The sequence below is a fragment of the Pseudochaenichthys georgianus genome, unplaced genomic scaffold (genome assembly GCF_902827115.2).
Source record: "Pseudochaenichthys georgianus unplaced genomic scaffold, fPseGeo1.2 scaffold_1070_arrow_ctg1, whole genome shotgun sequence".
NCBI lineage: Eukaryota > Metazoa > Chordata > Actinopteri > Perciformes > Channichthyidae > Pseudochaenichthys > Pseudochaenichthys georgianus.
In genome coordinates this window covers 1-25,000 of record NW_027262034.1, presented here as the reverse complement: position 1 = coordinate 25,000, position 25,000 = coordinate 1, and the positions used below count along the sequence as shown (strand labels likewise).

Sequence of the window (25,000 nt, the reverse complement as noted above, 5' to 3'; positions counted from 1 at the left end):
AAGGGGACTCTTTAGTCCTGCTGGGAGACCCTGGAGAGAGTCCTGTATGGGGCTCCTGAAGGGGGCTCTTTAGTCCTGCTGGGAGACCCTGGAGAGAGTCCTGTATGGGGCTCCTGAAGGGGACTCTTTAGTCCTGCTGGGAGACCCTGGAGAGAGTCCTGTATGGGGCTCCTGAAGGGGACTCTTTAGTCCTGCTGGGAGACCCTGGAGAGAGTCCTGTATGGGGCTCCTGAAGGGGACTCTTTAGTCCTGCTGGGAGACCCTGGAAAGAGTCCTGTATGGGGCTCCTGAAGGGGACTCCTTAGTCTTGCTGGGAGACCCTGGAAAGAGTCCTGTATGGGGCTCCTGAAGGGGACTCTTTAGTCTTGCTGGGAGACCCTGGAAAGAGTCCTGTATGGGCTCCTGAAGGGGACTCTTTAGTCCTGCTGGGAGACCCTGGAAAGAGTCCTGTATGGGCTCCTGAAGGGGACTCCTTAGTCCTGCTGGGAGACCCTGGAAAGAGTCCTGTATGGGCTCCTGAAGGGGACTCCTTAGTCCTGCTGGGAGACCCTGGAAAGAGTCCTGTATGAGGCTCCTGAAGGGGACTCCTTAGTCTTGCTGGGAGACTTCAACGCACATGTGGGCAATGATGGAGACACTTGGAGGGGTGTGATTGGGAGGAACGGACCCCCTGATCTGAACCGGAGCGGTGGTTTGTTACTGGACTTCTGTGCTAGTCATGGATTGGCCATAACAAACACCATGTTCGAACATAAGGATGCTCATAAGTGTACGTGGTACCAGAGCACCCGAGGCAGAAGGTCCATGATCGATTTCGTTATCGTATCATCGGACCTGAGGCCGTATGTTTTGGACACTCGGGTAAAGAGAGGGCGGAGAACTGATCGCCCTCTGGTGGTGAGTTGGGTCGAGTGGCGGGGGAAGCCTCTGGAGAGACCTGGTGAGCCCAAACGTGTAGTTCGGGTGAACTGGGACCGTCTGGAGGAGGCCCAAGTTCAGGAGGCCTTCAGCTCGCACCTCCGGCTGAGCTTTTCGGGCATTCCTGTGGAGGTTGGGGACATTGAACCAGAGTGGGCGGTGTTCAAAGCCTCTATTGCCGAAGCCGCGGTGGGGAGCTGTGGTCTCAAGGTCCTAGGTGCCTCAAGGGGCGGTAACCCTCGAACCTCCTGGTGGACACCGGTGGTCAGGGAAGCCGTCCGACTGAAGAAGGAGGCCTTCAGGGAGTTGTTATCCCAGGGGACTCCCGAGGCAGAGGCAAGGTACCGACAGGCCCGAAGGGCAGCAGCCTCATCCGTGGCCGAGGCAAAGCAGCGGGTGTGGGAGAAGTTCGGAGAAGACATGGAGAAGGACTTTCGGGCGGCACCAAAGTTGTTCTGGAAAACTGTCCGACACCTCAGGAGGGGGAAGCAGGGAACCATCCAAGCTGTGTACAGTAAGGATGGGACGTTGTTGACCTCAACTGATGGAGTGTTGGGGCGTTGGAAGGAACACTTTGAGGAACTCCTGAACCCGACAACTCCGCCCTCTATGTTAGAGGCAGAGCTGGAGTATGACGGGGGATCAACACCAATCTCCCGGGGGGAGGTCACTGAGGTCGTCAAACAACTCCACAGTGGCAAAGCCCCGGGGGTGGAGGAGATCCGCCCGGAGATGCTGAAGGCTCTGGGTGTTGAGGGACTGTCATGGTTGACACGTCTCATCAACGTTGCGTGGAAGTCGGAAACGGTACCGAAGGAGTGGCAGACCGGGGTGGTGGTCCCCCTTTTCAAAAAGGGGGATCAGAGGGTGTGTGCCAATTACAGAGGCATCACACTACTCAGCCTCCCCGGGAGAGTTTACTCCAAGGTACTCGAGAGGAGGGTCAGGCCGATTGTGGAACCTCAGATTGAGGAGGAACAATGCGGATTCCGTCCTGGTCGTGGAACGACGGATCAGCTTTTTACTCTCGCAAGGATCCTGGAGGGGGCCTGGGAGTACGCTGATCCGGTCTACATGTGTGTTGTAGACTTGGAGAAGGCGTATGACCGAGTTCCCAGGGAGTTACTGTGGGAGGTGCTGCGGGAGTATGGGGGGAGGGGGGTCCTCTACTCAGGGCCATCCAATCTCTGTGCTCCCAAAGCGAGAGCTCTGTCCGGGTCCTCGGCAGTAAGTCGGACCCATTTCCGGTGAGGGTTGGCCTCCGCCAGGGCTGCGCTTTGTCACCAATCCTGTTTGTAATATACATGGATCGGATTTCGAGGCGTAGTCGTGGGGGGGGGGGGTCTGCAGTTCGGTGGACTAAGGATTGCACCACTGCTTTCTGCAGATGATGTGGTTCTGATGGCTTCATCGGTCTGCGACCTTCAGCACTCACTGGATCGGTTCGCAACCGAGTGTGAAGCGGCTGGGATGAGGATCAGCACCTCCAAATCTGAGGCCATGGTCCTCAGCAGGAAACCGATGGACTGTCCACTCCAAGTAGGGAACGAGTCCTTACCCCAAGTGAAGGAGTTCAAGTATCTCGGGGTCTTGTTCTCGAGTGAGGGAACAATGGAGCGTGAGATGGGCCGGAGAATCGGAGCAGCGGGAGCGGTACTGCAGTCGCTTTACCGCACCGTGTGACGAGAAGGAGCTGAGTCAGAAGGCAAAGCTCTCTGTCTCCGGGCCGTTCCTACCCTCACCTATGGTCATGAAGGATGGGTCATGACCCAAAGAACCAGATCGCGGATACAAGCGGCCGAGATGGGTTTCCTCCGCCGGGTGGCTGGTGTCTCCCTTAGGGATAAGGTGAGAAGTTCGGTCATCAGGGAGGGACTCGGAGTTGAGCCGCTCCTCCTTCGCGTCGAAAGGAGCCAGTTGAGGTGGTTCGGGCACCTAGTTAGGATGCCACCTGGGCGCCTCCCTAGGGAGGTGTTCCAGGCACGTCCAGCTGGGAAGAGACCAAGGGGTAGACCTAGGACCAGGTGGAGAGATTATATCTCTTCTGGCCTGGGAGCGCCTTGGGATCCCCCAGTCAGAGCTGGTTGATGAGGGGAGAGGAACGTTTGGGGCTCTGCTGGAACTGCTACCCCCGAGACCCGACCACGGAGACGCGGAGAAGATGGATGGAGGTCTGCTATCATCAGTACTAATAACTAGTGTGTGTGTGTGTGTGTGTGTGTAGGTCCGGTGGTGGCGGGGGTCGTTGGGACGAAGATGCCTCGTTACTGTTTGTTCGGAGACACCGTGAACACGGCGTCCAGGATGGAGTCCACCAGCCTGGGTACACCGAGAACTCTTTCTACGTTATATCATTCATTCTTTATATTACTATAACGTGAGGTGTGTGTGTGTGTGTGTGTGTGTGTGTGTGTCAGCGTTGAAGATCCAGTGCAGCTCGGCAGCCTTCTACCTGCTGGAGGAGGTCGGAGGTTACCTGCTGACCTGCAGAGGAACGCTCAGCGTGAAGGTGAGGCTCCGGAGATCAAAGAAAAACAACTGAGAATAGATTGTTTATTAAATCAAGACTAAATGTATTTAAAAATATAAATACATTTAAAAAAAAAAATCTGAGATAGAAAATAACATTTTACATTTTTAAAGATATGAAAGATTCTTTATTAAATTGATTTGATTAAAATTACAGAAATCTGTGAATTAAATATAAACGTGATGATGATGATGATGATGATGATGATGATGATGATGATGATGATGATGATGATGATGATGATGATGATGATGATCTGTGTGTGAAGGGGAAAGGGGACATGGTGACGTACTGGCTGGAGGGGAAGAAGAAGAAGAACTGTAGAGAGACGACCAAACACACCAACGAAGAAGAAGAGGAGGAAGAGGAGGAGGAAGAGCAGCTGTTCTCCTCCATCCCGGGGAGTCTGCCCGAAGACAGCCTGCAGCTCGCCTGAGCAGGGAATACATTACATATATATATATACACATATATGTATTCTTTAAATTCACTACATTCAGTCAAAGTGTAAGATTTTAGTTTAATACTATTTATTTATGTAAGATGTTTATTTAAATGATATGTATCATGTGCACGGAGAAACGAGAAACTAAATACACGTTTTTAAAGAATTAGGAAAATACACTTAATATGAATACTAAAAGTAAAACTAGAACAAAACAAAAAGTTCAACCTGTAAAAACAAATACTTAACAGTAAAATGTGAAACAATATTAACTGAAATACAAATACTAATATAAAATATATTATAATTGTTTAACAGTTTGAATAGATAACCTCCAGTAATAGTTTAGTATTAATGTTGTGTTTTCCTGCAGTCAAGTATTTACTCCTGATATCTGTGGCCGTCTTGTGATCGAGCTGCGTTCACACCGCACGCGCTGACGCTGCCGTTTCCCCGCGGCTGCCAGCCGTGTTTACGAGTCATTCAAACGCGCTGGAGAGGGGGCTACAACAACAACAACAACAACAACAACAAGATGAACATATTTGATTACATTGTAATCCACGTCTCAAAATGATGCCGCCGTAACCCCGCCCTGATCCGGGTTAGTGAGCACGTGCTGTGAGTCTGCGGACAGACGGCAGAGGCAGCTTTTAAAATGGCGATCCGCTTTGACTCCACGTGTAGTCGCGCCGCCTCCAAACATCGCGTCGCGTCCGGTGTGAACAAACCATAACTGCCTATTATATTTATTTCTACGATTATTATTAGAAATTTATTTATTTATTTGACGTAATTATTTATTTAGTATATGTATTTATTTGTCTCTCACTTATAACATGCTTTATTTGTATCTCATGAAGAACTGTTTCCTGGGGATGAAGTAGGAATTCATCAGTCAATAAAATCTATTATTATATTAATTTAAAAAACGGTTGTTTCTGTTTTTATTATAACGTTAACGTGAAGTCTGTACGAAGCGTGAAACTTCACCGTGTGACGAAGAAAGGAAATGTTGTAATGAAATAAAGTATTTAAAATAAACAGATTTAAAACGACTGGACATTATAAATATAAACACTTCCTGAATGAGTTGAACACGTCTCAGTTTGACCCTCGCTGGCTCCCTTACTTCCTCATTCAGACGCCAAGACACGCTGAGGCTCTTTCCCTGATTAACAGAGTGTGTGTGTGTGTGTGATCATCTGGTGGAGTGTGTGTGTGTGTGTGTGTGTGTGTGTGTGATCATCTGGTGGAGTGTGTGTGTGTGATCATCTGGTGGAGTGTGTGATCATCTGGTGGAGTGTGTGTGAGGGTGTGTGTGTGTGTGATCATCTGGTGGAGTGTGTGTGTGATCATCTGGTGGAGTGTGTGATCATCTGGTGGAGTGTGTGAGGGTGTGTGATCATCTGGTGGAGTGTGTGTGAGGGTGTGTGTGAGTGTGTGTGTGTGTGGAGTGTGTGTGTGAGCACAGCTGCAGATGGAACCACAGAGGAGATGGTTTTAATTACACATGAGAAAAAAAGACTAAATGCATTTTTTACTTTTATTTCCGTTCAATTTTATATATTTTATAAATGCATTTTTCCGTAAATGAATATTTATTTAAAAAACAGATTTATTCGTAACGCGTTATTTTCCTCTCGTGCTTTTCTAAAAACTGAAGGAAGAGGAGCGAGAGAACAGAGGCTGGTTTTTAATTACACATGAGAGAGAAGCGTGTGTGTGTTTGAAGTGTGTGTGTGTGTGTGTGTTTGAAGTGTGTGTGTGTTAATAGTATGAGTACTCACCTTTGAGAGCGTCTGCTTTCCTTTCAATCAGGAAACAGCATTTACATATCAGAGGACTTCAAACACTCATCACAAAACACGGTGTGTGTGTGTGTGTGTGAGCGTGTGTGTGTGTGAGCGTGTGAGTGTGACAGTGTGTGTGTGTGTGAGCGTGTGTGTGTGTGAGCATGTGAGTGTGTGTGTGTGTCAGTGTGTGTGTGTGTGAGCGTGTGTGTGTGAGCATGTGAGTGTGTGTGTGTGTGAGCGAGAGTGTGTGTGTGTGTGTGTGTGATAGTGTGTGTGTGAGCATGTGTGTGTGTGTGTGTGTGAGCATGTGTGTGTGTGTGTGTAAGCATGTGTGTGTGTGTGTGTGTGTTATTTACTGAATACATCACAGGACCCTCTGAATGCGTGTCCATTCATCTGGCTCTTTGTTCAGAGCGAATCTGATTGGCTGCTGCTGGACGTGTGCTATCAGCCAATCAGAGCGCAGGAGGAGGAAATAAAGCTTCCTGACGCCAACGACGTGACATCACTGTTTATTAATGAACACACGATGTATTATAAAACTGCATTTCACTTCTCATTAACGTCATTTCAGTTATATATAATAATATCTCACGTTGCTGACGGCATGGAGACGATCGGACGACTCGACGTCCAGCTCTTTGATTTCACGATCTCACGTTTTCCTCACGCCGCAGGTATCAATACAGATCCTGCATTCTAGAAATCCCTGTTCCAGCCGTTAGAGGAAAGAGGAGGAGGCGGAGCTAATGCCTGATCAGAATTCTCCCGGAGATAAAGTTACATTCTGCTGTGATGAAACGCCACCCTGTTCTAAACCACATCAAGGATCACCTCTGAAACAGTGTGGCGCTCAAAGGCTTTCTCTCTAGCGGGTTCATCTCGAGGCGAGTTCCTTTCACTTCCTGCTTTCAAACACGTGCTCTCTCCAGCACACGTTAGCTCCGAATGCTAGCGAGGCTAATGTAAACAAAGACGAGACTGCGTCCAGAACACGCCAGGCGTTGTTTCTGACAGCAACTCTCTGCGGGTCCGCCGTCCGAAGTCACGTCAGATCGGCAGCAAACCTGTATCGCTCGTTGTTCCCCGTTTTAGACGATGTGGGTACGGAGGAAGAGAGAGGGTTTCATTTCCTGACGCACCGGGACACGTGTTGAGGTGGAGAAGACATCACAAAGTGCACGAGAGGTCCCCTTTAAGTGTCGGTAGACCCAGACGGATCCGCTCAAACAGGACGAGTTTGAGATGCTGGTGAATCTTTGAATCCTTCAATCGCAGCTTCAGAAGACTTTGAGTTCCCGTCAGAGCGATCTGTGGGTTCAACAACGAGGTTCTGGGGTTCTGGGTTCTGGGGATCCACATCCGTCAGCCTGGGAGCACAGAAAGCACTCAGAGAGAGGGATATCAAATGAAAACATATATCTGAGCAAAACAATATAAATATTCTGGTTAATTAAAATAAAAAGTCAAAAAAACTACAGGACAAATTATAAAATAAATAAAGCATATTTCTTAGTTTTGATTTTAAGACTATAGACTCACAGGTACTCCAGCAGCCAATCAGCTGTCAGTCGTTTCCTCCAGCAGCCAATCAGCTGTCAGTGTTGCTGCAGGAGGGCGGTCCTCTCCTCCAGCAGCTAATCAGCTGTCACTGCTGCTGCAGGAGGGCGGTCCTCTCCTCCAGCAGCCAATCAGCTGTCAGTGTTGCTGCAGGAGGGCGGTCCTCTCCTCCAGCAGCCAATCAGCTGTCAGTGTTGCTGCAGGAGGGCGGTCCTCTCCTCCAGCAGCTAATCAGCTGTCAGTGCTGCTGCAGGAGGGCGGTCCTCTCCTCCAGCAGCCAATCAGCTGTCAGTGTTGCTGCAGGAGGGCGGTCCTCTCCTCCAGCAGCCAATCAGCTGCCACCCTGCTGGCGTAGATGACGAACGTCCAGGATAAAACCACCACAGAGAGAAGCGCCTGAGAAGAGAAAGAATACTAATACAAAATACATAAAAGATATCTAAATTAACTCTGTGAACATCAATGTATGGCTTTTAAAATGTACATCGTGTTACTAACTAGCTATAACATGTATTTTATGCTAAAGCACCAATGTTCTTCTTTAAAAGGTGGAAAAAGTACACACACACATGAACCTCAGTTACACGTTAAAAGGTACTCTAGTTTCTTTACACCGCTGATTATAAGCTTTATAAAGAGTCACTCTGAAAACAGGCTAACCGTTAGCTTAGCTTCTATCGGTCACCTAATCTCTTCACTGTAACGGATACCGGGGATTAACAGGTGAAGTTTAACGTTAGTGTCGGTACCAGAGAGAAGATCCCGGTAACATCCCGCCTGCTGGAGCTCAGCATCTCTAGTTATCACTTTGACGCAGATACGGACAGAAAGCCGGCTGGTGGTTTGTTTACACTCTTCTTCTTCTTCTGCTTCTTTTTCTTCTTCTGTGGTGTAATGCAGGTCTCACTGAGCTCCACACCGCCCCCTGGCGCTGGAGGGCTGAATACCCAACAGGACATCTGACGTCTGTAAAGATCTGATAACAGAGTTTTGTTTTTTTAATCAACTTTTTTAATGAAAAGTATTTTGTGTCATTTCCCTTTTCCAGGAATCTCAACAGAGAAAGTTTGACCGGACTAAAACATTCCTAATGTTAAATACATGACAACCATTCCCAGTTAAGAATGAGATACTGATTATTAATGCCATTGATTATTGCAGACACTCAGAAGTTAAGTCCACGCCTCACTGACTCTAAGAAGGATCTGAACCCACTCAAGGATTTAGTCTCAAATAATCAGGAATGACGTGAAAGCAATAACTCAGATGAATGTGCTCGGGTTTCTCATTACCACATACTGGATACACAATACCTGTTCCAAAAAACACTATCACTAAAGGAAAATATACTGATATAGAATAAATAATAAGCTGAACTTTATTTTGTGGAAGGAGTATTTAATCTAATGGCTCTGAGAGGGAAAGGAAACCCAACACAACAAACCCTCATAATGAAATACAAGTGTTCCTGTAAGGCAGGTTTATTTAAAGCACCTCCAACACGAGGCGATTCAAAGTGCGTCACACAACTGAAGACATGAGGACATGATGCAGCAGGTCATTCAGAAGCAGAGGCACTCAAACAAACATGAAACCAGCTGATATAGAACAGCTCCGGTCTTCACCACATGAATAACAGCGACTGTGCATCGTGAGGTGAGCAGAGTTCAGTGCAAAGCAAACAGGGAGTCTTCAGTCTGGATTCAAAAGGACCTGCAGGTTTCTGGGCTTTGGTCCAGATATTTGGAGAGTAATAACTAAGATAATGTTTAAGAGTTTATACGCAGAGTTATTTAATGTAACTGTAAACTAGGCTCAGCGTCCACTCGTCAATAAGTCAATAAAGATCCTGGAGGTGATTTTCTGCAAGATGTCTATCAAATAAACAATGTTCCAACTTCTACATGTGGTGATGTACATTTAATACATAACTCACTGTTGAAGTGTTTGGGATAAATCCTGAATGAATTCACTGACTTCAGAAGTTTAGTTTTCCTGAAATGTGAAAGAAAATGGAATTACAACTTTCTAATTGTTTAACTTTAGTATACGTTTTCTTTGTGTCTGCATATCTTATTCGTACTGAGCATTAGCTGCTAATGCTAATTGTGGTGGCGTTTTAATCCTTGTCTACAATTTAATAGCCACCTCTATCGGGGTTGTGGGTTTTGACACGCCTCTCTTTGTTTTCAAACAACTCAGCGGAGATCGTAGTTGAATCAGATGCGCTGTATTCCTTGATCCACACGGAACATCCAGGAGGACACATGTCTTCGCTTCATAGTAACTCAAAGTTTATCTCCAACAGAACAAAAAAAAAAAAGGTCAAAAGACTTTTCCATTTCCCCATCTCATCAACATCAGCTGTGTCCTATCAATCTACCATATATAGGCATATAGCCGTGCACGTGATACTGACGCACGTAACAAATAAGTGAGCCTTCAATTAATACATTTTAAACCATAGTATGACTCACAAAAATACCTTTAGACGGTGAGTTTAATCTAATTTATATTATCATCAAGCCTAAACTATCAGACAATAATAAGTCAATGAAAATGGCTCCAACACTAACAGAACACTGCTTCAGAAATAAAGGGAATAATATTGCATGTGCACGATATCAGTCAATACATGATTACACTGAGTTAAAAACATGGCGTTCCTCAGGGAAGCGTTCTGGGTCCTCCACTGTTTCAGAACTGATGCTCCGTGGTGACAGCAGACATGACATCATCGTAGTCATCGTCCAATCCCTGCTCAGCGTGGGTGGGCGGAGTCGGGTCACTTCCTGTTGTCAGAAGGAACATGTAGAAAAGGTATTAAGAGTTTTGGTGGATATTAAATCCCTTTAGATCAGGGGGGTCCAAACTGTTTTCACGAGGGCCGCATACAGAAAGATATACGAAGGGTGGGCCGCTCTCTCGAGGTTTATTACCTCGTAAGTTCAGTCAGTAAAACCAATCAAATGTAGGTAAATGGTGCTGTGAGGGTTTAGCTCATCCCTTAAAGCAGATCCTCAGAGTGATTATAACAAGAGGAAATATGAAGGTTTATTTCAAGCTTGTTACGGAAATAAGTCATTGGGCTTTTTTCTTATCAACTAAGATTTGTTAGAAAATGTTTCCAACTTGAATTGAATGAATCTATTTGAAAAGTGGTCTCATTAACACATGAATACTACTGTGTACTGTATGTTTACATTTATATTTAAGAAGTACAACATAAGACAAGCACACGTTTCATTTGTGGGCAATATTCCATTATACTTTTTGAATTTGCTGAGGGCCGATTCAAAAAGGTCCGCGGGCAGCATTTGGTCCCTGGGCCGTAGTTTGGACACCCCTGAGTTAGATGTGCAAGCTGAGAGAAGTTACCTCTGGCCCTCTCTCGATATATAGACACCATGAGGAAAGTGGAGATGCAGTACGGGCAGAAAACCACCAGGTGGCAGATCACCCTGAACACAAGGTGGAGGGAGGAGGCAGGAGGTGCAGAGGAGGCTGTGGGCGGGTCCATGGTCGTGGAGAAGGAGGAGGTGGGCGGCCTTGTGGTCGTAGGAGGTTTTCCTGCAGAGAGCATCACACCTGGTCAGGTGAACATCTGAAGCAACGAGTCCTGAAACCAAAGCAAAGCTCCTCACCTGAGACAGACAGCCGGCTCCATGCAGACTCTTTACCCTGGAAGCTACACTTGTAGAGGCCTTCATCAGACCTGGAGACATGGAGGAGGGTTATGTGACCATCAGACCCAGTCCTGATGAAGACGCCATCTTTGAAGAAATGAGCAGAGGGGGGGTCGGCCATCTTTGTTCTGCAGGTCAGAGTGACGTCATCTCCCTCCGTCACAGGGAGGGCAGGACTCTGCAGGATCACTGATCCACCTGATCCACCTGAACACGGAGCCAGATGCAGAATGAAGGTGATCAGTAACTTACACATGGCAGAGATTATGAATGAACCCACTACCTGCCAAGTGAGGCTGTTGCGTAGCTAACTGAAAAGCTAACGTTAGCACGCTGAAGTCTGAAACGCCCTGTAGAACAATGGTCTTTACTCACGTTAAAATACACTTTACAAAATAACGTAACAAACCTCACAAAGTATCAGTTATAACGACTTTGGACAATGTGACTATATGGCGTCAGTTAGCTTAGCATACGTAGATCCTTTCCTCAATCTGAACTTCATCAACTCTGAAACTCTCCATCCAGACCTTCACTAATGATTAGTAACATATAATTAAATAAAAAGAGCTTTTGATAATAATATCCATCAATATTAATAATTAATAACTAGGGAAATACTTTATTATATATATGAGTCCAGTGAGAAGAACGATCATTTATCGTCTTACCATCCAAAGCTAACTCTATATTTCTGATATTATAGAAGGAAATAAAATGTATAAATCTGTGTTAGTCCCTAAAGTATGAGACTGTACTGAGGAGTATCTAGTGGATGATAGTGTGTGTGAGAATGTGTGTTCTGCACCCTGTGGTTAGCACAGCTTCCTCTTTCTGATGAACTTCTTAGAGTGTTTTTAGTATTGATGAGGAAACAGAGAGGCTGATCTTACCGGAGACGGTGATGGTGATGCTGTTACTGGTGGATCCCCCTGTGGACTCACACCAGTACTCTCCACTGTCCAAACGGTTCATGGAGCTGACGTTACAGGAGGAACCAGCACGTGTTCCCCAGTCGACTCCACACTCAGTTCTGTTCCCATAGCTCACGTTTCTCCTCACAGTCCATCCCTCAGAGGCGTCCTCACATCTCAGAGAGACAGGTTCTCCTGCAAACACCTGAGAGCTGCTGGGAGTCACCGTCAGACGAGCTGCAGGGAGGAAGAGTTATAAAACACTGAAGAAGAAGAAGAAGAAGAAGAAGAAGAAGAAGAAGAAGAAGAAGAAGCCACTGATAGGTTCACTGATGACAGTGTGAGGACAGAAGAGAGATCAGTGACTCTGACACTAAGTGATGCATCAGGTGGACAGAGACTCAGCTCTGAGTGAGAGACGGAGGAAGTGTACTGACCTTGGTGAGTGAGAGACGGAGGAAGTGTACTGACCTTGGTGAGTGGAGAGACGGAGGAAGTGTACTGACCTTGGTGAGTGGAGAGACGGAGGAAGTGTACTGACCTTGGTGAGTGAGAGACGGAGGAAGTGTACTGACCTTGGTGAGTGAGAGACGAAGGAAGTGTACTGACCTTGGTGAGTGGAGAGACGGAGGAAGTGTACTGACCTTGGTGAGTGGAGAGACGGAGGAAGTGTACTGACCTTGGTGAGTGGAGAGACGGAGGAAGTGTACTGACCTTGGTGAGTGAGAGACGGAGGAAGTGTACTGACCTTGGTGAGTGGAGAGACGGAGGAAGTGTACTGACCTTGGTGAGTGGAGAGACGGAGGAAGTGTACTGACCTTGGTGAGTGGAGAGACGGAGGAAGTGTACTGACCTTGGTGAGTGGAGAGACGGAGGAAGTGTACTGACCTTGGTGAGTGAGAGACGGAGGAAGTGTACTGACCTTGGTGAGTGGAGAGACGGAGGAAGTGTACTGACCTTGGTGAGTGGAGAGACGGAGGAAGTGTACTGACCTTGGTGAGTGAGAGACGGAGGAAGTGTACTGACCTTGGTGAGTGAGAGACGGAGGAAGTGTACTGACCTTGGTGAGTGAGAGACGGAGGAAGTGTACTGACCTTGGTGAGTGAGAGACGGAGGAAGTGTACTGACCTTGGTGAGTGGAGAGACGGAGGAAGTGTACTGACCTTGGTGAGTGGAGAGACGGAGGAAGTGTACTGACCTTGGTGAGTGAGAGACGGAGGAAGTGTACTGACCTTGGTGAGTGAGAAACGGAGGAAGTGTACTGACCTTGGTGAGTGAGAGACGGAGGAAGTGTACTGACCTTGGTGAGTGAGAGACGGAGGAAGTGTACTGACCTTGGTGAGTGAGAGACGGAGGAAGTGTACTGACCTTGGTGAGTGAGAGACGGAGGAAGTGTACTGACCTTGGTGAGTGAGAGACGGAGGAAGTGTACTGACCTTGGTGAGTGAGAAACGGAGGAAGTGTACTGACCTTGGTGAGTGAGAGACGGAGGAAGTGTACTGACCTTGGTGAGTGAGAGACGGAGGAAGTGTACTGACCTTGGTGAGTGAGAGACGGAGGAAGTGTACTGACCTTGGTGAGTGAGAGACGGAGGAAGTGTACTGACCTTGGTGAGTGGAGCCGCTCAGCAGGGAGGTGAGCACTGAGGAGAAACCACAGGGTGAGCTTACTGCGACACACAGGACACTTCCACAGGTCTGGATGCTGCTCTTAGAACACATGCATGTAGTGCAAAGTTAGCACGAGCCAGACTGGATAGAAGTTGAGGAAATACCAGACTTTCTTTCAGCACTTGAATGCACCACAACAATCATCTGAGTGCAGTTCCTCCTGAACGAAGCAGACAGGAAAGAGAGGTCCATCTCCCGGACTCTGGATGCTTGTTGTGCAGCTCAGTGGACTCTCACATGTGTTCTGATGTCTGAACGTCTTCCCTCATGCTAACAGTATAAAGATTGTACTTACAGACGAGGCGTTGAAGACTTGTTGGATCCATTGTACCTCTTTGTGATGTGGCATCAAACTGTTTCTCTGACAGGAGCCCACACAGCGTTTCCTTCCTGTCACCGCTTCCTCCAACCACTCTGAACACCTTTTGAAACACATCTCGAACCCTTCAGGTGATCAGTGGTACTCTTAGCTGCAAGGCTTCTGCGGTTAATACAAATATATAGCTTCCACTCAAGTTAGACTCAGAGAATGCTCTCTCAGTCGGAGTGAACACGACAACACAAGAGGCACAACTCAACAGTCCAGCGTTTATTGAAGCAAACTAAGATTCTCTTTATGTTTCTGTTTGATGATAAACGTTAAATAATTGTAATAATTGTGTCGGCATCTTCCCCACAGGTTGACCACCTCTGTCTCTGAATGGGCTGCAACATGGGAATTGTAGTCTTGTATTCACCGTGCAGTGCACGAGGTCGCCACTAGATGGCGATATGACTTTGACCAGAACAAAAGCCTGGCTCTCAAACTTCCTCTTATTATAATAATGTAAAATGATCTTAATAATAAACAACACTTTTCATATTAAAAGTGTTTTTGTGTATATAAGTCTTAACATTCATGGATCATACATAATCCGTGTATCTACCGTCTAATTGTTTTTCTTTATTAAAACACGTAAACGGAAGAGCGTCTGAGAGGCGTCTTTGCTTTTTACCTTACTAAATGGTCTAATGAGGGTTGGGTTAGCGAGGGGTGGGGCCAAACTCACGGAATTGATTTCAAAACAAAAGCACTCGTAAACTCCATCATTCAGACCGCAAAGCGGACGAAGTAAGCTAAGTGTGTTTTTTTTAAATGTAATAGCTGGCTGTAATAAAAATAACTGGGAGCAAGGACACATCTGGAGTTCTGTCGGACAGACCTGAAGTCGCAGGTTTGATTCACATTCTTCTGCCAGTTTAGTTTGTAAATCCAACTGCTCCCCTCGTTGTTCCAGCTGCTCCCCTCGTTGTTCCAGCTGCTCCCCTCGTTGTTCCAACTGCTCCCCTCGTTGTTCCAGCTGCTCCCCTCGTTGTTCCAGCTGCTCCCCTCGTTGTTCCAACTGCTCCCCTCGTTGTTACAGCTGCTCCCCTCGTTGTTCCAGCTGCTCCCCTCGTTGTTCCAACTGCTCCCCTCGTTGTTCCAACTGCTCCCCTCGTTGTTCCAACTGTTCCCCTCGTTGTTCCAACTGCTCCCCTTGCACATCAGGCTCGTGTTGAATATCCAGCGCTGCAGCCCTCTCGATTAAAGCCGCCCTTTCTGCCTGGGCTTTCATTCGAGCAGAAGAGGTAGATGGTGCATGTGATGAACCAGTTTTGTGTTTTGACTGAGGGTGTGATGTTTTTGAAACGCTGTCATCAGGTCCGATGTCCTCCGAGTCCGCCCTCAGATAACCACACATTTACATCTTGCATAAATCCATCAAATATTTGCATCTTTCCTTGCAGCCACTGCCTTTCCATTTCTTCTTCAGGGTCAGTAAATGATTTATGAATTTCCTTTAATTCATCACACAACTTCATAAAGTCAACCAAATGGTAACTGCATTTCCTTTGCATTGTCTTTAGAGTTCATACGCTATTTCAGTCTTTGCATTCACTTCTTTACTTGTTTGTAGCTGAAGTTTCTTGCTTTTGACAGTTTACAAAGAACAATTCCAATCCTTTGGCAGTGTGAGTGATAATCCTTTTCTCTCTCACAGATTGCAGTCCAACAGCGCCATCTTGTGACGTGACGTCAGATTTCACAGACATGATTAATGTTCACTGTTCCTTTAAGTTTCGTTTTCTCTTCTCCGTTAGCGACAGCGCGCTGTTTCAAACAGCTGACATCGTTGCAGCATTAAAACCATTTACTAAGCCATTGTCCAATACAGCTTAATGTCTCCTATACAATCCTCTTATCCTGCCGCACAGTGCACATACCCGGCCGCTTTCCCAGTCTTGGCTCTCAGCCTCTCCGGTGAGCGCAGGTGGGAACAATCTCCAGCTGATTGTGGCATGTGCAGCTGATCCGAGATGACGATGTCGATTGTGCAATAATCCAATTGTTTGTTTCCGGTGAAAACGATCCTTAATCCATGTGAAGTGATTCTTATTGTCCAGTTTCACTCATAGAGTGCGATTCCACTTAATGTAATGGCAATTTTCTTTTCCTATGTCCTATATATTTTTGCCATTACTTCACAGAAGGGCTGAAGAGCGATCCAGACGCAGACAGATGACCGGATCCTTAGGTGCAGTTTGAACCCTTCATCCGTGCATTTGAAAGAGGAATAGAGCGGAAAACTGATGATGTGACTGCTAAACATATATCCCCAATCTGATCAATGATGACATGTATAGCCGCATGTCATCATTTCAGCTGGTTGTCTTGGTGGTGCCCAGCACACAATGTGGGCTTCGTAAATAATTGGACAGCCTTCTGGGGAGAACCTGGTCTGATTAAGAGAGACGGCATTCACCCTACTTTGGAAGGTGCAGATCTCATTCTCAAACATTTCAGGGCTTTGTGGACTTAATCCATGACAAACTGGAGTTGAGACCAGGAGGCGGAGTCGCAGTCTTACACGCTTCTCTGCGCTCTCTCCTAGGCAGTCATCCATAGGAATCCCGAACCCAATAAAATACCCAATATTAGCGGTGTGTGTGTGTGTGTGTGTGTGTGTGTGTGTGTGTGTGTGTGTGTGTGTGTGTGTGTGTGTGTGTGTGTGTGTGTGTGTGTGTGTGTGTGTGTGTGTGTGTGTGTGTGTGTGTGTGTGTGTGTGTGTGTGTGTGTGTGTGTGTGTGTGTGTGTGTGTGTGTATCTGCCCAAGGACAATTGAAGGTAAAACCTAATAGAGGTGTCATACATAATAACCTAATAAAAGTAAATGTAACAACTACTACAGTGCAACAAAACAGGAAGATTAAATGTGGTCTCTTAAACATAAGATCTCTAGCATCTAAAGCAATATTGGTAAATGATTTAATATCAGATTATAATATTGATATATGCTGTCTCACTGAAACTTGGTTGAGACATGAAGAACATGTCAGCATAAATGAGGCCACTCCACCCAGCCATGTCAACACTCATATTGCTCGAGGCACGGGCCGAGGAGGTGGAGTTGCAGCAATCTTTGACTCAAGTTTACTTATCAATACTAAACCAAAATGTAATTATACCTCTTTTGAAAGCCTCGTTTTTAGTCTTACGCATCCGACCTGGAACACTTTGCAGCCAATCTTATTTGTTACAGTGTACCGTGCACCAGGTCCTTATTCAGAATTCTTATCAGAACTCTCTGAGTTTTTATCAACTTTGGTTCTTAAAACAGACAAAGTAATTATCATAGGTGACTTTAATATTCATGTTGACGATGATAAAAGGGTTAGGGTTAGGAAAAGGAAAATATACTGATATAGAATAAATAATAAGCTGAACTTTATTTGTTGGAAGGAGTATTTAATCTAATGGCTCTGAGAGGGAAAGGAAACCCAACACAACAAACCCTCATAATGAAATACAAGTGTTCCTGTAAGGCAGGTTTATTTAAAGCACCTCCAACACGAGGCGATTCAAAGTGCGTCACACAACTGAAGACATGAGGACATGATGCAGCAGGTCATTCAGAAGCAGAGGCACTCAAACAAACATGAAACCAGCTGATATAGAACAGCTCCGGTCTTCACCACATGAATAACAGCGACTGTGCATCGTGAGGTGAGCAGAGTTCAGTGCAAAGCAAACAGGGAGTCTTCAGTCTGGATTCAAAAGGACCTGCAGGTTTCTGGGCTTTGGTCCAGATATTTGGAGAGTAATAACTAAGATAATGTTTAAGAGTTTATACGCAGAGTTATTTAATGTAACTGTAAACTAGGCTCAGCGTCCACTCGTCAATAAGTCAATAAAGATCCTGGAGGTGATTTTCTGCAAGATGTCTATCAAATAAACAATGTTCCAACTTCTACATGTGGTGATGTACATTTAATACATAACTCACTGTTGAAGTGTTTGGGATAAATCCTGAATGAATTCACTGACTTCAGAAGTTTAGTTTTCCTGAAATGTGAAAGAAAATGGAATTACAACTTTCTAATTGTTTAACTTTAGTATACGTTTTCTTTGTGTCTGCATATCTTATTCGTACTGAGCATTAGCTGCTAATGCTAATTGTGGTGGCGTTTTAATCCTTGTCTACAATTTAATAGCCACCTCTATCGGGGTTGTGGGTTTTGACACGCCTCTCTTTGTTTTCAAACAACTCAGCGGAGATCGTAGTTGAATCAGATGCGCTGTATTCCTTGATCCACACGGAACATCCAGGAGGACACATGTCTTCGCTTCATAGTAACTCAAAGTTTATCTCCAACAGAACAAAAAAAAAAAGGTCAAAAGACTTTTCCATTTCCCCATCTCATCAACATCAGCTGTGTCCTATCAATCTACCATATATAGGCATACAGCCGTGCACGTGATACTGACGCACGTAACAAATAAGTGAGCCTTCAATTAATACATTTTAAACCATAGTATGACTCACAAAAATACCTTTAGACGGTGAGTTTAATCTAATTTATATTATCATCAAGCCTAAACTATCAGACAATAATAAGTCAATGAAAATGGCTCCAACACTAACAGAACACTGCTTCAGAAATAAAGGGAATAATATTGCATGTGCACGATATCAGTCAATACATGATTACACTGAGTTAAAAACATGGCGTTCCTCAGGGAAGCGTTCTGGGTCCTCCACTGTTTCAGAACTGATGCTCCGTGGTGACAGCAGACATGACATCATCGTAGTCATCGTCCAATCCCTGCTCAGCGTGGGTGGGCGGAGTCGGGTCACTTCCTGTTGTCAGAAGGAACATGTAGAAAAGGTATTAAGAGTTTTGGTGGATATTAAATCCCTTTAGATCAGGGGGGTCCAAACTGTTTTCACGAGGGCCGCATACAGAAAGATATACGAAGGGTGGGCCGCTCTCTCGAGGTTTATTACCTCGTAAGTTCAGTCAGTAAAACCAATCAAATGTAGGTAAATGGTGCTGTGAGGGTTTAGCTCATCCCTTAAAGCAGATCCTCAGAGTGATTATAACAAGAGGAAATATGAAGGTTTATTTCAAGCTTGTTACGGAAATAAGTCATTGGGCTTTTTTCTTATCAACTAAGATTTGTTAGAAAATGTTTCCAACTTGAATTGAATGAATCTATTTGAAAAGTGGTCTCATTAACACATGAATACTACTGTGTACTGTATGTTTACATTTATATTTAAGAAGTACAACATAAGACAAGCACACGTTTCATTTGTGGGCAATATTCCATTATACTTTTTGAATTTGCTGAGGGCCGATTCAAAAAGGTCCGCGGGCAGCATTTGGTCCCTGGGCCGTAGTTTGGACACCCCTGAGTTAGATGTGCAAGCTGAGAGAAGTTACCTCTGGCCCTCTCTCGATATATAGACACCATGAGGAAAGTGGAGATGCAGTACGGGCAGAAAACCACCAGGTGGCAGATCACCCTGAACACAAGGTGGAGGGAGGAGGCAGGAGGTGCAGAGGAGGCTGTGGGCGGGTCCATGGTCGTGGAGAAGGAGGAGGTGGGCGGCCTTGTGGTCGTAGGAGGTTTTCCTGCAGAGAGCATCACACCTGGTCAGGTGAACATCTGAAGCAACGAGTCCTGAAACCAAAGCAAAGCTCCTCACCTGAGACAGACAGCCGGCTCCATGGAGACTCTTTACCCTGGACTCTACACGTGTAGAGGCCTTCATCAGACCTGGAGACATGGAGGAGGGTCATGTGACCATCAGGCTCAGTCCTGATGGAGACGCCATCTTTGTAGAATTCAGCAAGGAGGTTGTCGGCCATCTTTGTTCTGCAGGTCAGAGTGACGTCATCTCCCTCCATCACAGGGAGGGCAGGACTCTGCAGGATCACTGATCCACCTGATCCACCTGAACACGGAGCCAGATGCAGAATGAAGGTGATCAGTAACTTACACATGGCAGAGATTATGAATGAACCCACTACCTGCCAAGTGAGGCTGTTGCGTAGCTAACTGAAAAGCTAACGTTAGCACGCTGAAGTCTGAAACGCCCTGTAGAACAATGGTCTTTACTCACGTTAAAATACACTTTACAAAATAACGTAACAAACCTCACAAAGTATCAGTTATAACGACTTTGGACAATGTGACTATATGGCGTCAGTTAGCTTAGCATACGTAGATCCTTTCCTCAATCTGAACTTCATCAACTCTGAAACTCTCCATCCAGACCTTCACTAATGATTAGTAACATATAATTAAATAAAAAGAGCTTTTGATAATAATATCCATCAATATTAATAATTAATAACTAGGAAAATACTTTATTATATATATGAGTCCAGTGAGAAGAACGATCATTTATCGTCTTACCATCCAAAGCTAACTCTATATTTCTGATATTATAGAAGGAAATAAAATGTATAAATCTGTGTTAGTCCCTAAAGTATGAGACTGTACTGAGGAGTATCTAGTGGATGATAGTGTGTGTGAGAATGTGTGTTCTGCACCCTGTGGTTAGCACAGCTTCCTCTTTCTGATGAACTTCTTAGAGTGTTTTTAGTATTGATGAGGAAACAGAGAGGCTGATCTTACCGGAGACGGTGATGGTGATGCTGTCACTGGTGGATCCCCCTGTGGACTCACACCAGTACTCTCCACTGTCCACAGGGTCAGTGTAGCTGACGTTACAGGAGGAAACATCAGATGTTCCCCAGTCGACTCCACACTCAGCTCTGTTCCCATAGCTCGTGTTTCTCCTCACAGTCCATCCCTCAGAGGCGTCCTCACATCTCAGAGAGACACTTTCTCCTCCGAACACCTGAGAGCTGCTGGGAGTCACCGTCAGACGAGCTGTGGGGAGTTGTTGGATTCAGAGTCAAAGTTAGAAAATAAAACCCGTCCAGAATAAAGTTCCCAGAGCTTCTTTTGACCGGTTACGCAGCGAGCTCTCATTCTCTCAGGAGCGTCTGCTGCTCCGACCCTCATCACGGGAAGAAGGGAAGCTCGACTCACGGACACGCTATCAGAGTCACGATGTGGACTGGTGCAATATTCAAAGTGCAGTGAGCGCCATGTGTGCTTAGGTTTAGTGACCTCTTTATCCTGAGGGGAAGAACACCTGCAGTTCACCCCAGAGGCCGAACACACAACAATACAAACAACACATTGTGTTTACAGAGTTATTTTAAAGCTGCCCCGTCTCTCACGCGGCCAAGTCCACTGCTGTCCATGGACTCGTCTTTAGTTCAGATCACAACAGGCCCGACGGCTGAACCCGGAGTCAAGAGCAATTCACCTTCTCAACGTTTCAAACAGAGATTTAAGAAATATCAGTCTTTGGAGCATGTCAAAGGCATGTGTTGTCTCGACTATATTACAATAATAAAATAACATAGTATTTATACAATTAAATGTTTCACTCCTGTCGGTTGGGGGCCTCACCTCACAATGTCGCTTGGGGCCCCAAGTTGGCCAGGGGCGGCCCTGGCGTTACCAAACACTCAAACAGGATAAATGTTCAACACCAAATAAATGTAGCTTTGAAGCATCCTTAGAAAGAGAAAGTGTGTGTGTGGAAGAGAGAAACAGCAGCAGGGTTCCTGTGAGAACCTGAAGGGTACTGACCTGCAGCGTCTGCTGGGCAGCAGAGCAGGGAGCTCAGCACTGCAGAGGAAACACAGCACTGTTAGTTTGAAGTTCTTGCTTTCAGACAGAAACACCAGTCCTGCCTTCAGGACAGACGTTGCTTCAGAACATTCACCCCATTGGCTCTCATCTATCAACAGATCCTTCATCCCTCCTATCTGGAAGCATGACATGTGTGCAGGGTTACTCACGGAGCAGGAGAGAAGTGTCCTTCATTCTGCTTCTTGGTGCAATGACTTCAACTCTTCTTCTTCCTCTTCCTCTTCTTCTTCTGTGCGAGCAGCGAAACCACTTCCTGTTTCGTACGTCCTGCTTTTTTAAATAGATCATATTTAACTAACGTTGAATTGTGAAGCACTTTGATGATGCTGTTTTTAAAGAGTGCTTTACAGATAACATGTATTATTATTATTATGATAAGTAATGTTAAGTTAAATGTTAAAGTATTCAGATTCTTTAGAAAGTATTTTATTTATTTATTAATTATTAAACACCTGAGTCCACTTTTTATAAATAAATAAAAAAATATGTATCTAGTGATTATGTTTTTTTATTTATTTGGTTTAGTTAAAGAAATATACATACATGTGGGAGGATAAAAGAACCAAGTCAAAAAACAGTAAATAAAGATTATTTAAATTCCCCATGGGAATGCGTTTTGTTGAAAAATAAACCAAAACGTGTAAAAAAGGAAAATATGTTGAAAAAATACCAAAATACTTGTAGAAAATAGAATTGTCTTCAAAGAAAAGCCCAAAATGAAGTCAATAAATGTTGGAAATACGTTGAAAAGAAATGAAGGGAAAGCGGAGAAAAGATTACCTGGAACATTTTTTGTTTGTTTTTAAACATTGAAAACATTGAACGTTGTTTGGAGCCCCGAGGCGTCCAGAGAGAAGCAGCAGAACTGAGAGAATAAATTAAGACTTTAGACGTCGTTAGTCTTCCTGTTTCTTTATTGGAAAGTTTTCAGAGCAGTAATGACTGACATTGGTCCCCCACACACACGCGCGCACACACACGCGCGCACACACACACACGCGCACACACACGCACACACACACACACACACACAATTGACTAACTAAAAAAAGAAAGATCTGCTGGAGGGATGATGAAATGAATCATGGGAAACGTTGTAGTAAAAAAAAGGGTAAAAAGTTTTCTTGTGTCTAAAAGAAGTCGAGGTCGTCGGGAGCGTCGAGGTCCCGGTACTCGATGATCGATCGCGGGTCCCCACGAACACCCCTACACAAACACACACATTCATTTGTGTTCATTAAGGGAATATAAAACAATTTGTAAAAATGTGTTTTTTTGTACGTACCTGTTGTTCCGTGGTTTCGGAGGGAATCCCCCGCCCCCTCCCCCTCCTCCTAAATGACCCCTGAAGTTGTCATAGTTACCGCGCCCCGCCCCAAACTGGTTTGGGTTGTAGGGGGGGCCGCCACCTGCAACGCACACAATAAATAAAACGCTTAATACACAACAAGAGACTTTCCCATTTCATATTGTACACAACAAAAATGTTATAATAATTATAAACTATTTGTAATTAAAAAGGTTTAATAATAAATAATTGTAATTCTTTGAATCTAATTAAGTAACGGCAAAGTTCATTAGTGGGTTCATTTAATTAAAGTGAACGCCTCTAAACTCTTATGTACACCAAAATATCCATGGCAACATTACTTTAGTTTTTAACACCTTGGAAATCTAATCCAACAGTTTCATTTTATTATATTTGGTAGTTTTAAAGAATCTCACAAAAAAAGCACTTCTAATTTTGCACTAAACATTTTTGGGGGATTTTTAAGGAATATTTCCCACAAAGTCAAAAACACCACATGACGATTTGAGTTTAATCCGGTTTAGATGCATTTATTATTTACTGATGAGGTGTTTTGCTGCCGTCCCTGAACGTCTGCTTTTTCACCAAACTTTCCATTTATTGACATCATTTTGGGCATTTCCCCTTTTCAGGACAATTCTACATCATTTTGGTCTATTCTAAACTCTGTGTGTGTGTGTGTGTGTGTGTGTGTGTAGTACCAGGGAAGCCGGGCATGGGGGGTCTGATTCCAGGAGGATATCCCAGAAGGCTTTGCTGCTGCGGAGACTGACCAGGAAATGACGTCATACCCTGAGAACCTAAAAGACGAGGGAAATAAAGCCAGTCATATTTTTTTTCATTAGGTTTAGGTTTCCTACATTTCCCAGAATGCCGCTCACCTTGTGGCGGCGGGAGGGGCTTGTTCTCAGGGAGGGCGGGTCTCTTGGCGTCCAACAGGAAGTTGTTGAAGAAGACGACTTCCTGTCTGACGGCGGACACTTTGTCGCCGTGTTTGTTCAGGATGTGTTTACGCACAAACTCTGGGGCCTGAAACACAACAACAACAAAGAGTGACACACACACACACACACACACACACACACACACACCAAAGAGTATCAGAGAAACACTCCGAAAACAATTCAGAATAATACAAAAAAATCTGTGAATATTTCTCGGAAACATTTGAAATATTTTAGGTAAAAAAAGTTTAAATGTCTTTTTTAAATTTCCCAGGAATTATTTGAGTATTTCTGGGAGGGTTGAAGACGTGTAGGAAGAAGTCCGATATGTCTCCTCACCTTGAACTTCTTCCCGCTCAGAGGGCACAGCCACTTGTCCTTGCTCAGCTCCTGAGAATTCGCCACCAGGAACTTCTCCACCTGGAAACACGGCGTGACGTCACTGACATGTTTCCTCTCCCAGCGTCTCGTACAGGTTCAGGGTCAACACATTTTCAGACTTACATTTATTCCATATTTTAACTACAATTTCCATTTAATGTTAAAATTATTTAATGCACTGTTAAAATAATTTCACAAAAATGTTCTCCTGAGATTTTATAACTTTTCGAGAAAAAAAACGTGTTCATTTTTTTCTACATTTTTTGAAAGTATTTTGTTGATACATTTTCAGACAAAAACAACATTTAACCCTTTTTGGATATATCTCAAATATTAGTTTATTTTCTTTCCGTATTTCAAACTGGAGACGTGTTTCCAACGAGTCCTTTAATTCTGTACCTCTTGTTCCGGGTCCTTCTTCCCCAGCTTGGCCGCCTCCTCTTCACTCAGAGACTCTGAGACCGAGAACAGGGGAGCCAGACGCTCCTCACACATCTTCTGGTGCTCACTCACTGACGACAACAACAACAACAAATACAAAGAATATAAACAAACTAATTCAGCAGAAAGTTAACATTTCAATTAAAAAAATATATATCAAACATTCTATTTAAAAAAATGTAAGATAAATGTATGTGTGTGTCAGTGAGTGTGTGCGTGTAAGTCTGTGTATGCGTGCGTGTGTGAGTCTCTGTGTGAGTGTGTGTGTGTGTGTGAGTCACTGTGTGTGTGTGTGTGTGAGAGTCTCTGTGTGTGTGTGTGTGTGTGTGTGAGAGTCTCTGTGTGTGTGTGTGTGTGTGTGTGTG

At 44.9% G+C, this 25,000-nt stretch overlaps 3 protein-coding genes and 1 long non-coding RNA gene across 4 annotated transcripts in view; 1 reads left to right on the top strand and 3 right to left on the bottom strand.

Annotated features, from left to right (window-relative positions):
* The window catches only part of LOC117440612 (atrial natriuretic peptide receptor 2-like), a 28,406-nt gene extending 23,273 nt beyond the window's left edge, over nucleotides 1-5,133 (top strand). Inside the window, exons 19-21 of the mRNA XM_034076849.2 lie at nucleotides 3,143-3,241; nucleotides 3,336-3,427; nucleotides 3,717-5,133. Coding sequence (XP_033932740.2) covers nucleotides 3,143-3,241; nucleotides 3,336-3,427; nucleotides 3,717-3,884 — 359 coding nt within the window. The 3' untranslated portion in view covers nucleotides 3,885-5,133. The remainder of the gene's footprint in view (nucleotides 1-3,142; nucleotides 3,242-3,335; nucleotides 3,428-3,716) is intronic.
* Nucleotides 5,134-6,185: 1,052 nt separating this feature from the next.
* Nucleotides 6,186-8,157, bottom strand: LOC117440615 (uncharacterized). Its single transcript, XR_004551283.2, has 3 exons — nucleotides 7,999-8,157; nucleotides 7,232-7,645; nucleotides 6,186-7,059 (listed from the first exon to the last, which is right to left on the bottom strand). It is a non-coding gene; the product is annotated as an uncharacterized lncRNA (long non-coding RNA).
* A 557-nt stretch (nucleotides 8,158-8,714) lies between these two features.
* On the bottom strand, nucleotides 8,715-21,704 carry LOC117440614 (uncharacterized). Its single transcript, XM_071202057.1, has 15 exons — nucleotides 21,634-21,704; nucleotides 21,498-21,536; nucleotides 20,466-20,723; nucleotides 19,531-19,779; nucleotides 19,265-19,456; nucleotides 18,587-18,678; nucleotides 15,764-15,846; nucleotides 14,722-15,027; nucleotides 13,815-13,963; nucleotides 12,459-13,491; nucleotides 12,321-12,424; nucleotides 11,829-12,086; nucleotides 10,894-11,142; nucleotides 10,628-10,819; nucleotides 8,715-10,041 (listed from the first exon to the last, which is right to left on the bottom strand). The coding sequence occupies exons 1-15, from the start codon at nucleotides 21,689-21,691 to the stop codon at nucleotides 9,947-9,949; spliced, it is 3,357 nt and encodes a 1,118-aa protein (XP_071058158.1). The 5' UTR covers nucleotides 21,692-21,704; the 3' UTR covers nucleotides 8,715-9,946.
* A 752-nt stretch (nucleotides 21,705-22,456) lies between these two features.
* On the bottom strand, nucleotides 22,457-24,729 carry LOC117440613 (serrate RNA effector molecule homolog). Its single transcript, XM_034076850.1, has 6 exons — nucleotides 24,594-24,729; nucleotides 24,153-24,233; nucleotides 23,751-23,898; nucleotides 23,571-23,669; nucleotides 22,846-22,969; nucleotides 22,457-22,766 (listed from the first exon to the last, which is right to left on the bottom strand). The coding sequence occupies exons 1-6, from the start codon at nucleotides 24,687-24,689 to the stop codon at nucleotides 22,691-22,693; spliced, it is 624 nt and encodes a 207-aa protein (XP_033932741.1). The 5' UTR covers nucleotides 24,690-24,729; the 3' UTR covers nucleotides 22,457-22,690.
* Between the last annotated feature and the right edge of the window lie 271 nt (nucleotides 24,730-25,000).

What these genes read in the sequence shown, in the direction of transcription:
- LOC117440614 (XM_071202057.1), bottom strand. Translation starts at nt 21,691, where the DNA reads ATGTCATGCTTCCAGATAGGAGGGATGAAGGATCTGTTGATAGATGAG. An exon ending in CTGCCCAGCAGACGCTGCAG is followed by an intron (nt 20,724 to 21,497) that starts GTCAGTACCCTT and finishes AACTCCCCACAG; the next exon opens with CTCGTCTGACGGTGACTCCC. An exon ending in AAGTCTTCAACGCCTCGTCT is followed by an intron (nt 13,492 to 13,814) that starts GTAAGTACAATC and finishes GTTTCTCCTCAG; the next exon opens with TGCTCACCTCCCTGCTGAGC.
- LOC117440613 (XM_034076850.1), bottom strand. Translation starts at nt 24,689, where the DNA reads ATGTGTGAGGAGCGTCTGGCTCCCCTGTTCTCGGTCTCAGAGTCTCTG. An exon ending in GCCCCTCCCGCCGCCACAAG is followed by an intron (nt 23,670 to 23,750) that starts GTGAGCGGCATT and finishes CTCGTCTTTTAG; the next exon opens with GTTCTCAGGGTATGACGTCA. An exon ending in CCGAAACCACGGAACAACAG is followed by an intron (nt 22,767 to 22,845) that starts GTACGTACAAAA and finishes GTGTTTGTGTAG; the next exon opens with GGGTGTTCGTGGGGACCCGC.